General features: G+C 42.2%; 1 protein-coding gene across 1 annotated transcript in view; it reads right to left on the bottom strand.

Annotated features, from left to right (window-relative positions):
* Positions 1–14,288, bottom strand: part of MAP3K5 (mitogen-activated protein kinase kinase kinase 5) — a 99,702-nt gene extending 85,414 nt beyond the window's left edge. The window contains exon 1 of the mRNA XM_041469886.1: positions 13,883–14,288. Within this exon, the coding sequence (XP_041325820.1) occupies positions 13,883–14,288 (406 nt within the window). The remainder of the gene's footprint in view (positions 1–13,882) is intronic.
* Between the last annotated feature and the right edge of the window lie 2,638 nt (positions 14,289–16,926).

Here is a 16,926-nt window from a genome sequence, read left to right as displayed (position 1 = left end):
ACGCAAACTAAATAACCCACGCAACTGGTAGGAAACCTAGCTCAGTTTGCATTCATATCATATAAACATTTAAATTCTCATGCTTCAGGTTCTTCATCTTCTATAGAAGAGAAAAAGAAATATTTAGGATGAAGAAACACTTGAGACACTGGGGAAAAAAGGGTGACAACAGCCACCACCTACTCACACATGCATTTTTAGCTGAGTAGCCATTTTTTTACAGAGATTTATCCAAAAATATCTGGATATAAAGGCCTGCAAATTAAACCACAAACTCGAGGAAACAACTTTGCTAGCACAGACCAAGTAATTTACAACAGCATAAGCCAAAAATTAAGCTCCTGAAATTTAATTTGTTTCTTTTGCAGTCAACCTTCTTCATTTGCCACACTGCAGGATTTTCAATATAACTGTAGGGCAGTTACATTCAAGCAGAACTTAATAACTGAAAATATTATATCTTTTAACAGAAAAAAAGAACTGATATATGCTTCCTGAGTTATGCATTAGAGTTTGACTGAAAAATCAAATGTATTAAAATGGAAAGTGAAATTTTTACATCATATTCAGTCATGACATTTTGTACATTTCCTGCAGATACATAGGAACTGACGATCTATGCTGGGAAAGATGCACAAATGCTATACTTGCAATCTAGTTCTATATGGTGTATCTGAAAGATTCTTTTTCAACAAACAGCACATATTAGCAGGTTATTTGCTGAGTGACCATTGAGGCCGAAGACTCGCAATAGCTACACACTGCCCTTCATTCAGTTTAAGGGCCTCAAGAAAGACTGTGAATTTGGAAGCTAAGATAGCTGCTGAAATGGTGCATTCACAAATGCAGCATCTTTAACCCATCTTCCTGAATAGATATGGCACTGCAACTGCACTTCCTCAGCTCTGAACCAAAGCTTCAAAGAAGCACACTTGTTACACCTAAACTAGGAAACCAGTAAAGCAATGGTCACCAATTAAACATGCCCCAGGTCCCACCTCTGCATCAGGACCGAGTGGCTTGGAACGGTTTACATCAGTCTTAAATTCTCCTAGCCTCAGGTTGCTCCCTTCAGACAGGCCACTGGGAATGCTGCTGAGCTCTACTCATTGGCACAGACCAAAAGCATGCCAGAAGTGATAACAGCTTAACAGCACAGGCCGCTGAACTCTGCAATCCATGTGTAGAAGCCTAGAAGATAAGGGGACTAATATGTATGTCTCCAAACACCAATAGCCGGATAACTGTGGAGCCAACCAAGGATTGTTGTGAGAAAGAACAGGATGTGGCTGGAGAAGGGGGCCACACAGAGGTAGGGCAGCACTTTTCCAGGACAAACGTCCTTGTTCTGGCTCCTGGAGATAAGCACAACACAGTACAGTGTGTGAATGAGGTCAAGAAGTCGGCATGGACTAGAGGGGGGGATCAAGACCACCAAAGATCTCCAAAGCCCTCCGACCCATTTCCAGAAAGGTCGAAAAAAATGGACTGAGCATGATAAACAATTTGCATAGAAAGTGAGAAACCTATCTCCAGGGCAGAGAAAACTTTTCTATAGAAAGGTATCCCCCCAAAACCCAGGTGAGTGTGCATCCCAGGTGATGGCCACACCATCAGCTGGATCAACACTGGAGCCAGGACTGCTGATCTCTCTTCCTTTTTTGCTCTTTCACCCTCTTTAACCCATCTTTCTCTCTTCCTTTTCACTCTGCCCCTTTATTCAAAACCCACTACTGTTGCTTATACTGGGAGAAAATGGACTAAAATACCAATTTTCATGGCAAGTATATAACCTAATGAAACTTTGTAAGCTTTTGCAGACCCTCTGACTTTTGTCATTCCTTTTGACCATGAGCACCTATGAATCTTGGGTGCTCCCCTGAAGACTGGGACACCACGCCACAAATACTCATTTGCTAGCAAAGATGTAGTCAAAATTTCAGTTCAGGTGGCAGAATCTTTGAACTTTCAGGTGATGAGAAGTCCTCAAGTTTTTGTTGTAATACACAGCAAAACTCAGAGAATGTTTTCAAACCTTCCTGTAAACTGAAAGTATCTGAAAAACATCAGACTGAGAGCACAAGCAGCTGGCACAGCAGCATGAAGTACATTCCTTAGCCACCCTGACCGGAAGAGGAAAGGATATGAGGCAACACACAAGGAGACAAGATCAAGAATAACAAGAAACCACACCTTTAGACAATCTCAACACAGGTTGCTGCAGTCCTGCTGTTGGTCTGTCCTCTGGAATGCCTGCTCAGCTCACAGAACTTACTCAACAGAAAGCTAACCAGAAGGAAGTAAAGGAGTGAGTTAGCAATCAGGCCAGCTCCATGATCTACCTCATCACGTAATTCTCTGAACACTGAAAGCAGCACCAGGGAGAAGTGTGCTAGTCCAGCTTCTCCTCCACTTAAGTTGCCGTGGGACTGCATCTCAAAGGATACAATATACTCAACTATTCCAGCAGTTCTACTTAATGAGAGTAAGCGCACAAAAAATGGATTTTATGATCGTCTTACCCTACTTAGCACTGCAGCTAAAGTGAGGCAGCAGTATACTCTTAGCAGGAGGGTAATTATCTTGATATGACATTGCATATGCATATCTCAGTAACTGCCATCTTGCTCGTAGTTAGTTATTGGCATTAAGGTTATTTGAAAATGTGCCAACTAGGCCTTTTAGTGCTAGAAATCTGAGACAGTACTTGACATTGCTGTGGCAGTAGCTCTAAATCACAGAGTCATAGAATCGCTTGGGTCGGAAGAGACATCAAAGATCACTTAATTCCAACCCTGCTGCCTTGGGCAAGGACGCCACTCACTAGATCAGATTGCTCAGGGCCCATCCAAAGCATCCTTGAACACTTCCAGGGATGGGGCATCCCCAACTTTTGGGCAATCTTTTCCAGTGCTTTGCCACCTGCTGAGTAAAGAATTTCTTCTTAACATGTACTCTAAACCTGCCCTCTTTCAATCTGAAAACCAGTTTTAACCTTTCAGTTTAAAACCATTCCCCCTTTTCCTGTCACTATCTGCCCATATAAAAAGCCCCTTACCTTCCTTCTTATACCTTAAGGTACTGAAGGGCCACAATGATGTCTCCCTGAAGTCTTCTCCATGTTGAACAACCCCAGGTCTATGTCTTTGAATCAATATCTTAAATTCATAATAGATAAGGAATATATAATTTCTTACAAACTGAATTGAAATATTGGAGACAAGCATCTGCCAGTTTGCAACCAGCCACAGCATAAACTGAAATTCACGAAGGTTTGCCTACCAGGAAATTTTTCAACTGAAGCTACTATCAAAGTACTCAAACAGAGAGGATACAGAGACAAGTATCAGGTTGTCAACACATTGATCACTCAAAGCAGAGACACTTCTGGGATGCTGCAGAACAGAGACCAAAATGCAAGCAGTTAAGCAACAAAATGGACTGGAAATTTTCCAGTTCACACCCATATGGCAGGGCTTGCTGCAAAAGCTCTTGCTTTAGTTCAGTCCATTTTCCCATTGATCTTATTGCATTTTGGCCTTCTTGCATCAGCTGGAAAAGGGAGATCATGGTTTCTGGTAACAGAATTAGTGGCAAGAATCCACATTTTCTTGTTTCATTTGTGGAATGCTTTTAGAACACATACTTTTAGGACTTTCTCCATGTACCTCAGAATTGTGAAATGCACCCAAATGTGTTGAAGTATTTAAATCATGTTAAATCCACTTCACACTTAATGACCTCCACAAACTTCCGGTGTTATTAAGCCTCAATGAAATAAGCACATTTGAGTAAATCTTCAATACAAACTCTTGGAGTGGCTGCTAAATCCAGCCTGAGACACTTCTCTCCCACAAACAGAGCGTTCTGCAATACACCCTGAGACTGGTCCAGCAAAAAGCTGCTGATACATCTGGGCTGGGCTGCATTACAGTCGCAGCTCTGGATAGTGCTGCCCACATAGGCTCCAGCCTGAATGGGCTTGTCCAGAACCAAGCATCCACTGGGAGTCCCCAGCTCTGTCTGAGGCCAAAGGGCTTCCTTCCTCATGCTGAGAGATTGATGAAATACTTTCTCTCCAGCTACAGACCTGGACTCAGCACAGCCATGGGAAGTAAAGACTTCACTACTGTAAGCCTTCCATGGTTGTAGTAAGTCAGGGTACCCACATGCTGCCCTTGGCCTGTGGCAGCAAGTAGAAGAAAGGAAAAAACCACCTCTGTTCACTCTGATGTAGGGGTAGGAAATACCATAATCCCTCAAGAACAAACCAGAACTGGGCACTTCTGCAAGACCCCAGCATTTCCTCAAAGTTAATAGCATTAGTGTCATATAATATAATAATATAGCTGCACAGGATATTTTGGAAGGACTACTTTTTTTTCTGGCTTGCCCTGCAATGTCTGCCATGCTTCATATGTGCCACATTCACTATACACAGACCTGTTACTTCTGGTTAATAAATCAGGAAAAATTCCAAAATATGAAAAAAAAAACCCTGAAAGACGTAAAAAGAAATTAGAATAACCAAGCACAACATAAAAAACCAACCAAACAAAAAACCAAACAAAACCTCCCCCCTACAACAAAACACAAAAACCCAAATCCAAACCAAAAACAACAACAAAAAAAATTCTTTTTTTGTTCCTCTTCTAATTAACATGCAATCATAAAAATAGTTGTGGAAATTAGAGTCATTGAAGTATTGAAATGTAAATAATATACAAATATTGAATGAGTTAATCAGGAAACTTCACCTCCAAAAATAAGTTTCAACATAATAAACAAAAGAAAATAGTTTGTGCACAGCAACTTGAATGATGTGCAAGGTCACTGAAAACCCTTGTAAGAGATTATGTATTGAAGGACTTCAAGTATCAAAGGAAGTATATTTATTTTCATATGAAGTAACGGTGAAGTTCAGCTCTGCAGAAAACAAAAACTGAAACTGTCTCAGGGAAACAGAACATAATTACAGAGGACTTCAACTTATTTACGCAAGTAACAATCACTTCTTTTGAAAGTGATCAGGATGGAGTCACTGAGCCTTTTGCAATTGCACTTGACCCAGGAATGGTGGCGATGTTTAGAACTGACAAAATTCCACTGCCATGGAGATTTGGAGGGATTCTCTGTTCTTCACACCAACTGCCTGGCAAAATCCTCTCATTTCCAACTCTGATCTGGAAGACAAGGTTACAGTCAAGAGGCAAATGGCTTCTCCCCTTCTCCACAGATGCCACGTCACTTCCATTGATGGCAAGAGCTGCAAGGAGCGAGTGAAGACAGGATGCAGCACACAACCAAAGACCTGGTTTCATTATCATGCTACAGTATTGAAAACATAACCAGTAGTCAGCATGCATATATACAGGTTAAAGTCAATCCATTTTCACTCAAATCAGCTATAAGTTTCTGAAGGAAGGTCAAGAAACCTTATTTGAGATATTGTACTGGAAGGCAGTAATAAACCAATAAAACACAAAATCATGGCATACATCTAGTGTGTTTCCCTTCAGATACATTCTTCTATAGAGAGAAGCCAGTACTATCATGCTTTAAGAAGTATGTGTAGCTGCAAAAAGCATATTGAAGGTGGAGCAGTGGAAGTGGGAGCATTTAATCTTGTGGGTGTGCCTCTATGGTGGAGTTAAATGAAGCACTTTGCTACTGCATCAAGATAACTGAATAAATTTATCCCAAGCAGGAGGGGGCCCACTTCAGAACCATAAATTAATTCCTACAGTGGTACAGTTGTTCATTGACTGCTGGTACATCACTGAGTCTTCCTTGGTCACAACCAGGGCTTCCTGTGCTACACTCAGGTGACTTGTGCACACTGCAGAATAGACTCCTGCCAGAAGTTCAACCTGCATCTTCACAGTTCAAAGACTGCAGGTCTCAGTTTATAGGTCCCTAATAAGCCAGAAAACTGTAATGAAACCAGCATTAAAACTGTATCAGACAAGTATTATGTGAAGGGGAAAACCAGATAAATTTTGCAAGAAGTGCAGATAACTCTTCTGTGGCGATATCACTGAAAAACTGTCTTCATCACTAAAAGCACCAGCTGCTTACTCACCCAGAGAGCACTCTCTGCAAGAGACACCCACTGACACAATCAGCAAGCAAGTCCCAGAGCAACTCATTTACTTTATTACAGTAAGGGATAAATGCAGAGCCAAATTTTTACAGGGGTGTCTAGCTCTTAAATCAAAACATACATTTCTTGTGGGATTTGAAAGAGCACTGATTCCCACTGGCTTCAAATGATTCAGACTGTGGGAAATCTTTAAGCCCCATGCTGCATCTAAACTCATCCCCATGTTTATGAATAAAGGCAAACACAATTTAGAAGAGAATTCAACTCTGGCATGCTGCTGTTAATAGTTGATCAGCAGCTCTTCATAACTGAAATATTATATCTGTATCACTCTAGGCATAAATTTGATCTCAGAGGAAAAAAGTAATATAAACCAAAAAAGCAGCCTGTGCTTGTATGTCAAGCTCAGCCTGAGATTCATGCTCTCCTGGAACACAAACAATTATAAACTTCTTACAGAAATCTACCCATCAGTAATTACCAGAAAATCCAATTGTCAAAACAGATTCTTCTGTCATCTGTCACACACACACGTTCTGTGGTATGAGATGACTTTGCTGTCTGCTGCAGATGTTTATCTCATTCTAACATAGCTGCACTTTGAGTGTGTCTGTACTGCTGAGTATCAACCCTCAGAGAAGCCAGACTGAAAAAGCAGTAGCAGACTACTGTGGACAGTGGATGTTTGGGGACACTCTAATAATAGTAAATGTTTGGGGAGCCCACAATAAAAGATGTGAATCCCAGCAATAATTTCCATTTTACTAAACACAGACTTGCAAAATCCCTGTCACTATAGAGTCACTGAGGTTTTATAATTCCTTTGGGTTTAACTTACAAATAAACTTGCAGGTTACCTGTGCATGCAAATACAACAATTCCAAATACAGACTGTTCCAAAGGCACTGAGGAAACAGGAACAAGTTTTAAATTATCACCACCACAGAAAACACTCAAAACTCAGCTGGTCTATACAGAGAGAAAAGAAAAACTGCCATAAAACTGAAATTTTCATGTGCTTAACTTAATTTTATTTAAGACATACCAGAGGGTGAAATTTACTGAGGACAATGATGCTAAAGCATGTATATAAGGCCTTTTCTACTTTTCACTTGAACCTTTAGGCTTTAACACTACTTGTTTCAGCTGTTGTCACTTGCTGCATTTACAGCTTTTTGTATTGTGCTTCTTTACTTTTGAAAGCTGCTAAAAAGAGAAGCCAAATTATTATCATGACTGCAGCAAATTCAAGAGTAATTTCTTTATGACACATCCTGTTCAGAGCTACAGAAATGCAAACTGCAGAAAAATCAGTCACAAGCTTTCTTCTGCATTACTTTAAAAGCATTCATCTAGTTCCAGTCAGCATTTTCTCCAGTGGGGAATATACTTAGATGATGTCTGCTCATACAGATTCCTCACGAGTTTTACATCTTTACTGTAGTTTAAGGGCCCTAATAACTTTATAACCTGTTTTCCTCCCACCACTTCAAATACCATGAAGTCTTTCTAAACTAGCTCTATCGCCCTGATGCATTTAAATGCAAAAGAGAAAGTACCATTTCAAAAGCCTAACTTCTAGTAACTTCCAGTAACTTCTAAATAATCCAGCAAAAGCCTTCATGTGGACTCTCTAGTCAGCTGTCTCATTGATAATACTTCAGTAAATAAACACATCAGAAGCATACCTTTAATGTTATTTATGTTACAGACATGGCTGATAATGCACACCCTTGCCACATACTGCATAAGCCTCTCAGCTGTGGGAGAGGCCTGAGGAAGTTCTTTCTGCACAGCAGAGCTACAAATTGCTGTGACAGGCCAGTGACAGAGTCTGAAAGTCAACTTTCATGTATGTGGTCTCACAGCCCACATACATGGAGTGGGAGTATCTGCTGTGCTCCTCCTGCTTCAGACAGAAACTGGTGTAATATTAGTTTTCCAGTTACCTGTTGACAAGCAGCCTGATGAGAGTAGTGCAATACAGCACCAATATTGGAATTTGGTTATAAAAATTTACAGCTGGTCCAGCAATGGAAATATTTGTGAATATGTTGCTTCAAATCCCACAATTTCTTCATAAATTCAGAAGTTCTCCACCAGCACTATGAACAAACAAATTTTGTATGAGGATTATGAAATTTTTTTCCAGATTCATATTTTTGGTTGTAGATGTAGATGACATTCAAGTGCTTTAGAATTAAATACTCTTCTGCGTCGAAGATATGCCATGCATTTAGTTTATGTTTCTACTGCTGCTTTCTAAGGGAGTCTGGACTCAATATACAAAATCAAAAGGAGCTTTATAACCCATCCCACCTAAACATTACAATATGTGCTTTGCATTCTGTACTCATAATATTTCGCATCCCTGACATGATTATAGCCACACTCTCAAGACAGCCATCAGCTCAAGTCTGCACACCATTATTAACTTGGCATCTCTTGCTCCAACTCATCACTGGCATCATCACTGCTGAAACAGAGAATTTTTCAACATGATTTCCACCGAGAGTGGGACTAAACTTCTTTTTTTTTTTTTTATAGCAGTTGTCCTGGACTCTGAAATTGGACAAGAATGCATCATGATAATTTCTCCTGCTACACTAATAAGAACTGTCATTTGATTCTCCAGTCATGATGCTATAGAAACAGTAGTGGGGTTCAGCAGCACCTGGGGAATGATGGGGAAAGGGGGGAGGGTGTCAAAAAGAGGTAAAATAAGATATGAATGTAAGTGCTGCACAATCACAGAAAGTATGTGCAGTATTTCAAGTGTCTAACAAAACTCTGTCAGTGAAATTAAAAAATGTTAATCAGGAAGCACCAAGAAAAAAGGTGGTGAAAAACACCTAATTGTTCTCAGATAATGTGGAATAGAACAAAACTTCTGATTACTCTCTCTCCTAGTGATTTTTTTTGCTCCTACAAAACAGCTAATATGGTAGGATATGTGCTGCTTTTTACCACAGAAAATATTTACATCAACTTCTAAAATTGAAAACATTAGTTTTGAATAGAATATGACCCTCTTTGGGTTTAAGAGGAAAGTCTGGGTTAGGGTGTCACAATAATGAACTTCAGGAAACTTGCATAAAGGCATAAATCTCACACAAAATATAGCATCCTAGAATTTCTCATATTTAGAGGAAGAAACCACAAGAATGCTGTTGAGCGCTGGTATTGCTTTACTACATTTCTGTATGCCTGTAAATGCTTATAAATGCACAATCCACAAATGTTCTGTAGAATCTGCAGAAACAACTTAGGTGTAGAACATCTTTGAAGCAATGTTCACCTTCACACAAGTGACTTTACTCATTCCCCGAACTTTTTGTCATTTTTCCTATCAGGAGTCTTCCCAAGAAAGTTGCACACTATGTTTCTAAGCCCAGAAAGGCAACATGCCAATCTCAAGCCCAAGCCTGCAAGAATTCAGAAAGCAATAATGCTGAATTCCAGAAATAAAGATATTAGACCTATTTTATCACCTCTTATTTGATGAACTGTATTTTAGTTGATCATTGCTATTCTGGAGAATTATCTCAATAGACTCACACATCAGTGTTAGTAGAAAATGCTATCTATCCTAAGGGCCATTGATGGATGAAACTTGAGCTAAGGAGCTAATGAAATTGAAATTCCCCATTATAAGACAACACTAAAGTTAGAAAGAGAGTTTTATACGAAAAGCACATCAGTCAAGCTGTTTATCTTGAGAACCAACCTAAAACAAGTGACTGCACAGATTAGAAAACCCATATCCTCCTCAGTAACTGTGTGATCTCTCTTATATTTCACCAGCCCCTCTAAGACCATATTTAAAAGTCAGAATGCACAATATTTAGCAACTAGCAAACTACCATATACATCCCTGTTGGATTCTAAAAACATTTGTGAAGAAATTACCTTGACTTAGAGCACCTCCCTCCCATAAAGAGCTGACTTCATTCAGATTACTGAATTCATGAGACCTTTTTTCCTTTTACCATACTTTAACCTATTTTGTTTTTCTCAAACACTCTGTTCAGCCAGTCCTTGATGCACTTATGTAATACGAAGTGACTGTGTAAAGATCTGCTCAGAAAGAAAATCATTCTAATTTCAGTTACCAAAAAAAATATAGGGGAAAAAAAAATAAAAATGCTTACCTAAGCCAAACAAACTGCAAACACTTTACACCCAGTTATGGCTGTTTCAAAAAAAAAATAAAATGAGCAGCTAAAGAAAAATCAACAGGACATGCAGATCTAGTCATTAAAATTTAGAGAAAATATAATTTAATTACAAATATCAACACCTTCAGTGACTTTTAAAATACCATGATTATCTACTGCACTGTAGAATAGTGTCTCAGATACAGTTTGGCATATCTTTAATTGCCCAACTCTTACAATATTCCTGAAGTGTTTAGAAATTAAATTTAGAAGATACCTGTAATTCACCTGCACCAGCTTAAAAGTACTGGAGACAAAAAAAAAAAAAAAAAAAAAAAAAGCCAAAAACCAACAAGACTCTAGCAATCCTCTTTACAAAGGAAAAGAGCCCTTAAGACAGCTGATTAAATCCATATACATCAAGTTTTGCAAGAAATTGAACTACATTTTCCTCTCTTTACCTTCCTCTTTAAGCAGAAGAAAATGTGATAATATTGAAGTCTCTGTTTTTTTCAGACCCTTCTGCAACAGTTTCCAGGAGTCATTTGACATTTGCTTTTTAAGAAACAATTTTTAATTATTTTGCTGAAAGCAAGTGGAATTTAAGCCATGCAATCAAAAATATTAGACTAGGCTCACTCTTAATATTTGGTGCATGCATAGTTCAATTATACATAGCTGACACCTACTCACTAAATATGCACTGCTAATTATGTCTCAGCACTTAAGGGCCATAGTTGACTGAAGCTGGCAGGAGATTATTAGTAGGCTAATCTACATTTAGAGCGGATGATGAGTATTTTCATCTAAGATATTTTAGTTAATACCCCTTCAAGTCCTTTTTGAAGCAGTGAAAGGCAAGAAGCAAACATACATCAGAAACCACCAAGACTTCAGACCATGTTATACAAAGCAAAAAATGTGACATTAAAAAGGGAAGCCTTAATGATGTACAGGTAGGTTATACAGTAGGTCTATCCTCGTAAATCACAGTTAATTTCCAGGCATTATGAGAGCTGAGAGGTTTAATGTTTTGTTTCATACAAACAGAGTTACAAGTTTGATTTTCCAACCTTCATGAAATCACATCATTCCTTACCCTTGTAACTTAGCTGGCCTTTATAAAGAATCCAGGAGGACTTCATACCCTGAATATGACCATTAACTATCACGTAATTTGAAAGCACTTTCACTGCTGAAATCTTATTTCATATTTACTCAAGCTGTGCTATTTTAATACACCATTTTTTAAATAACATACTGTGCAGATATTCATTGTTATTATTACTAATATCACCTTTAATCACTGAAAACACATAGCAAAAGAGGGGTAAGAAGCACAGCACAAGAAGGGTAAAAGTGAACGAGTTTAGGTCACCTACAAACGCTCTCTCCCACCACCATGTGAAAGCAGGTTAAAAAAAAAAAAACAACTGTGCAAAAGCTACACCCTCCATGGCTGTTTCAGTTTTGTTCCTTACACTGTTCCCCATTTGCATTCTTCTACTACACAGCTTCTACTCTTTAATGCCATTCCCAACCTGAGAGAGATTTTTTCACTATTTTAAAGCTTCTGGAGAACAATTAATTCCTAAAAATAGAAAGATTGTAGAAAGTGCAGCAGGGATACAGAAACAAGTATGAAAATCCATAGATCCCTCCAGACCTAAGATGAGCAGCATAACACAGTTTTTGAGATTGCAGCTGGTTTATCACTGGTCAGCTCAGACTGTGCAGAGTATATGTGGGGCAGATGCAAACTTCTACATCTAGCTCTCTCCAGTCCAGGCACTGGAAGTGATCAACTCTCCTAGTTCTTTACATGTTTATGGACTTCACTGCTAAAGCAGAATGACAAAGTACTTTTTCTGGTTTGCAACAGTTCCATTAAATTCCAGCCAAACAGGACAAAAGAAAAAGCAATGTTTTCACATTTATGGTTTGCTGAAAAGCCATTGAAATAAGCAAATTATATTACATAAGCATGCAGTTATGTAGCACTATAAGCCAGACGCCTACTGCCAGAATTAAAAGGGGCCCACTTCAAGTCAAATCTCCCATTACAAGAAAAGCGTCCATGAACTATCAAGACTCCACCTATTGAACAGCTCAGAGTCTAAAAATTAACCAACGAAAGAGGCACAAAAACACCACAGATAATTCAACTTCCTGAGCCTCACTATGCAACAGCTTCCACAACAGAACCACGAGACTCTCAGGTTTCACGTGTCCTGGAATGAAGAGATGTCAGGGTGCTTGAAACCTCTCCCAGCTGAATGCAGAGAAAATAAAGTCTATAATGAAACTCTATGGTCTTCCTATTTCCACCTGTGAGGACAGCTCCTCTGACTTCTGAGAACTGTTACTTTTAAGGAAACGGCTCTGCATGGGGCAAAAGGAATAAGCTGTAAGTGCACGCCTAAGAATCGCCCACCTTACTGGACGGAAAGTAGCAGTTCATGAGGCAAAGCTTGCAAAGTTTCAAAGAGGTGACAGGCACATGCATGAAAAGTCTTTTGTGAGAACTGGTTACAATACTGCCAGGAGGTTTTTGTTTGTTTGAGTTTTCTTTCCCTTTTTCTTCACCCCTCCCCAGGAGAGGAGGAAACTACAGTATCTGACAAAAACTTGTTAAATGCTTCTTGTTAGCATGTATTTCATATACACCAAAGCTGCATCACACAAAAAGCTTAAAATTGCAGGTCAGGTCAATTTCCTGCTTCTGATTTTTTTTTTTTTTTTTTTTTTTTAAGCAAAAAGCCATTAATTCAGTACTGAAACCTTAGTTGTATGAAGTCTTTGAAAATCTAGCAAGCAGGGGTATTTTTTATTCTACGTACACACCATGTATCTGTCTGTAAGATAAGTAGATGGAGAAAAGTTTTAGTTATTATTTTTACAAACAAGGCCATGTACATCATAACACAGAACCTCAGGCCACCACACCTTCAAATAAAGATGCTGTGCTTTTATTGCTGTGCAGCTGGCAAACTGGGGTGAGAGGATACAGCCTGGGTACTCTTGCCAACTGACCCAATCGGCATGCACAGCTTTTTGTTCAAAAGCGTCCATCATATGTATCATATGCAATCAATATCAAAAGCACAAACTTTCAACCACAAACACATGGAGCGTCCCAGATGCCGTGTCAGCACTAAGAAATTATCCCTACGCGTCTGGTATCAAATCTGCTTTTCAAAGCTCCCACGGCCTCGCAGCTCCTGTCTGTTTCAGCCCGCACTCATCGCACCAGTACAAATTTGCATCCCTGCACGCTGTTAGGAAACCGAGAGAAAACAGCCAGGGAACGTTTAACCCGCCGCTAGCAGCCACAAGCACCGATTCACAGCACGCTTGCTGACTGAAGAGTTTCTTCTTCACTAGCGCGGGGCACAAGAGCGGGTTCTGGCGCACTTTCACCTCCCCATGCACCCGCCGTGGCCACCCGGGGGGTGTCACTGCCGCCGGGGGCCGCGGGGGCACCGGGGGCTCGGCCCCCGGACGAGCTGGAGGCCGGAGCTGCTCCCGCCGCCCCGCGGTGAACCCGGGCGGTGACGGCGAGCCCCGGCCGAGCCGGTCCCGCGGCGGCGATGATCAGCCCCGGCCGGGCAGCCCTTCTCACCTGCGTTATAGAAGCGGTCCAGCACCGCCGTCTCGCCGAAGTCCAGCTTGCCGAAGTGCAGGGTCTCCAGCGCGGCCCCCACCGCCTCGCACGCCTCCCGCAGGCTCTGCAGGGCGCCGCTCTCCGCCGCCAGCAGCGGCCCCTGGCTCGCCTCGTTGATCACGTAGGTGACCGCGGTCCGCCGGCCGCCACCCTTGGCCCGCGCCGCGGTGCTCGGGCAGGCGGCGGCGGCGCCGTCCTCAGCCCAGAGAGCGGCGGGCGGCGGCGCAGCCAAGTCGGGCGGGAGGCTGCGGGCGCCCGTGTCGGCCCCGGGCGCTCTCCTGCCGAGTACCTCCTCGCAGGGCGTCCCGCCGCCGGGCGGGCCGGGCACCGGCAGGCTGACGATCCCCTCGCTGCTGTCGTTCATCCCGGCGGTGAAAGAGCAGCCCCGGGCTCTGTTGCGCTAGCCGGGGTTAGGCGGATGCCATACTACGCCGCCCGCCCCGGAGCGGTCCCGCTGAGCTGCTGGAGGGGAGAGGCGACCGGGTTGAAGCGAGGGATTCCCACTCGGGCGCTAGCGAAGGTTGACAGAGACAGGGAGACGAGCACAGCCTCTCTCCGTGCCTGCCACCGGCACCATGACGCGCCGCTCCCTTCTCCTCCGCACCTGCAGGGACTACCCGGCGCGCCGACCCCCAGCAGCCCGGCCTCCTTCTCCTGCCGCCCCCGACACTCCACTCTTCCTCCAGCCGCTTCACTCCTTGGACGAAATTCCTCGGCCGCGGGGGGAAACCACTTGTGGGATCTCTCTCGGGCGCCCCAGCTCCAGCCGAGCGACAGCTGCGGAGCCACTGGCAGCGCGGGCTGGGGCGGCCCCAGCACCGGGCACCTCCTCCGGCCCCGCCTCCGGGCAGAAATAACCTTTTCCGCCCCCGTGCTCAGCGTTCCGGCCGTGTCCCGAGTGGGAGCTCTCGAGGAAGGAGAGTCACGTCGTGTCCTCACGGGCTTGTCATCCTGGAAGGACGCCGCTCCCCTTGGGAAGTCCCGACTCGACCACCCCCGCTCCTCGGGGCGCCCCGGGAGGGGACGGAGCACCGGCTCTTAGAGAGGACTGAGGGCGGCCCTGCCGTCTCCTGTGGGGCTTTATTTTGTAATATCCTCCCCCCTAACACGAGCCCACGGTCGCGCTTCCAATCTGTGGGGTCAGGCTGCGCCTCCCCGCCGCTGAAACGGGCGGGGCCCTGCCTCGCCCCGGAGCCTTCAGAGGTGCTTGGGGTTCACGTGGAGAAGCCTGTGTCTGCAAGAGGCCAGGACCTCCCTGTGCGCTGAACCTGGTCCTGCTAAAGGGATTTTTATAATTTCCTGCTTTTCTTGTTTGATTTTGATGGCACACATACTCTAACTAGCTTGTCAGGAGTAAATGCTTTGAGTGTTTGCAGTGAGTTGAGAGCAGTGTCAGGACTGACTAATCATTAGCCTTTGCCGTCTGCTATTATCCGCCGCCTGAACCTGTCTCGCTCTGTGTTCCTGGACGCCTTCAAGTTCATTGAAGGGTTTATGGCTGCTTTGAGCAGGACCAGCCTCGTGCTATGCAAGCGCTGCACTCGGAAAATGGAAAACTACCCCTGTATGTTGATTAAATATGTTGTTTTCTTGCATTCACCTGCAATTTACTTTTCAAGAATACTTGAAAGCTTGGTGATTAGCAAAACCATTACTTCACAGAGAAGGAAACTAATAGGAATAACTAGTGTATAGCCAAAAGCTGTGCTGTGTATGGTGTGGCACCCAGTAGAGGACAAGATCCTTTGTTGTTTGAAATAATCCTTAATTTGAAGAAAAGTTGCCCTAAAATTTCAGATTATTTGCAGTCCAAGACTGAATATCTGGGGAATTTAAAATGGATTGGAAAAGGAAATAATGTTGAGACTTCTGCAGTCTGTTTTTGGGTATAAATACTGCGAAAGTGGATGATTTACCAAATGTTTGGGGGTTTTTTTAAGGGTTTCTATTAAGCAGGTACAAGAGAGAAGGAAAAATAGTTTATTAGCTTTGTTTATATGTTTCATCAATAGGTCCCATCCTTAAAATTGATGTTGAGACTAATCCACTTGTTGGCACAAAGCCTCCTCCTGTATCATTGTTTTCCATTACTTCTGTAGATCAATTCTAGAATAATTAGGAAAATTACTCACTGCAGTAGCTTCAGTAGCTCTGTTTGCTTTTGCATTGAGCAGTCCCCTTTTCAAAAAGATATGCTTGGCATTTGCTTCTGCTGATAAGAAATCGGTAAATGGGGTGGGAAGATGACAAGCAAACTAAAGACTAATTTACAGGGAAAAGTTAATATTTGCTCATCTGCCAGATACAGTAGGTTATTGTTTCTTGCCACAGTCTGAATGGCAAAGTGTTTTTCTAAATTATGGTGTTTTGCACAAAATGCAGAATTGGTGTTAATCCATTCAACGTTGCACTTACATCACCTTACAGGAAGCAAGAACAATATGTCTCTGTTGTTCTCAAGAACAGCCCGTGTTTGTCAAGTGCAGAAGGAAGTCATGGACTGAAAGGAGACGGAAGAAGCATGCTATTCCACTTAGCATTACTGACTTGTGAGGCTTGTTTCATTATTAGCACCATGTCTGTTCCAAATACAAGGTAGTTTTTCTACTGATTGGCTGTGAGTGAGGTTGAGCACTAAACTGGGAAAAAAATCAAAATACTGTTGAATAACAAACAAAAATTGCTGATGCTTTTGTAAAGTGAAAATATATCTTTTAATCTGGTAGCTCTCTGAAATGAACAATCAGGCATTTAGGAGCTCTTGTGTTTTCACGTTTGATTAGGAGGTAATTCCAAGGACTTTTTAAAAACTGAAGTAACAGCCTATTTGTTATCAGAAGTACTCTTACCTTGTTCACTTGTTTCTCAAGGGCTGTGATATTAACATCTTTAAAACCAGATGGTTTGTATATAATCACGATTCAGTACCATCCTGTTCCAGCTCTGTTTTTTTCAGAGACAAAACAGACAAAAACTTGGAACAACCAGTTGGCTGCAGACTT

This window comes from Pyrgilauda ruficollis, unplaced genomic scaffold, assembly GCF_017590135.1.
Source record: "Pyrgilauda ruficollis isolate IOZ18807 unplaced genomic scaffold, ASM1759013v1 scaffold24, whole genome shotgun sequence".
Lineage (NCBI taxonomy): Eukaryota > Metazoa > Chordata > Aves > Passeriformes > Passeridae > Pyrgilauda > Pyrgilauda ruficollis.
This window is presented reverse-complemented; position numbering and strand designations above follow the sequence as displayed.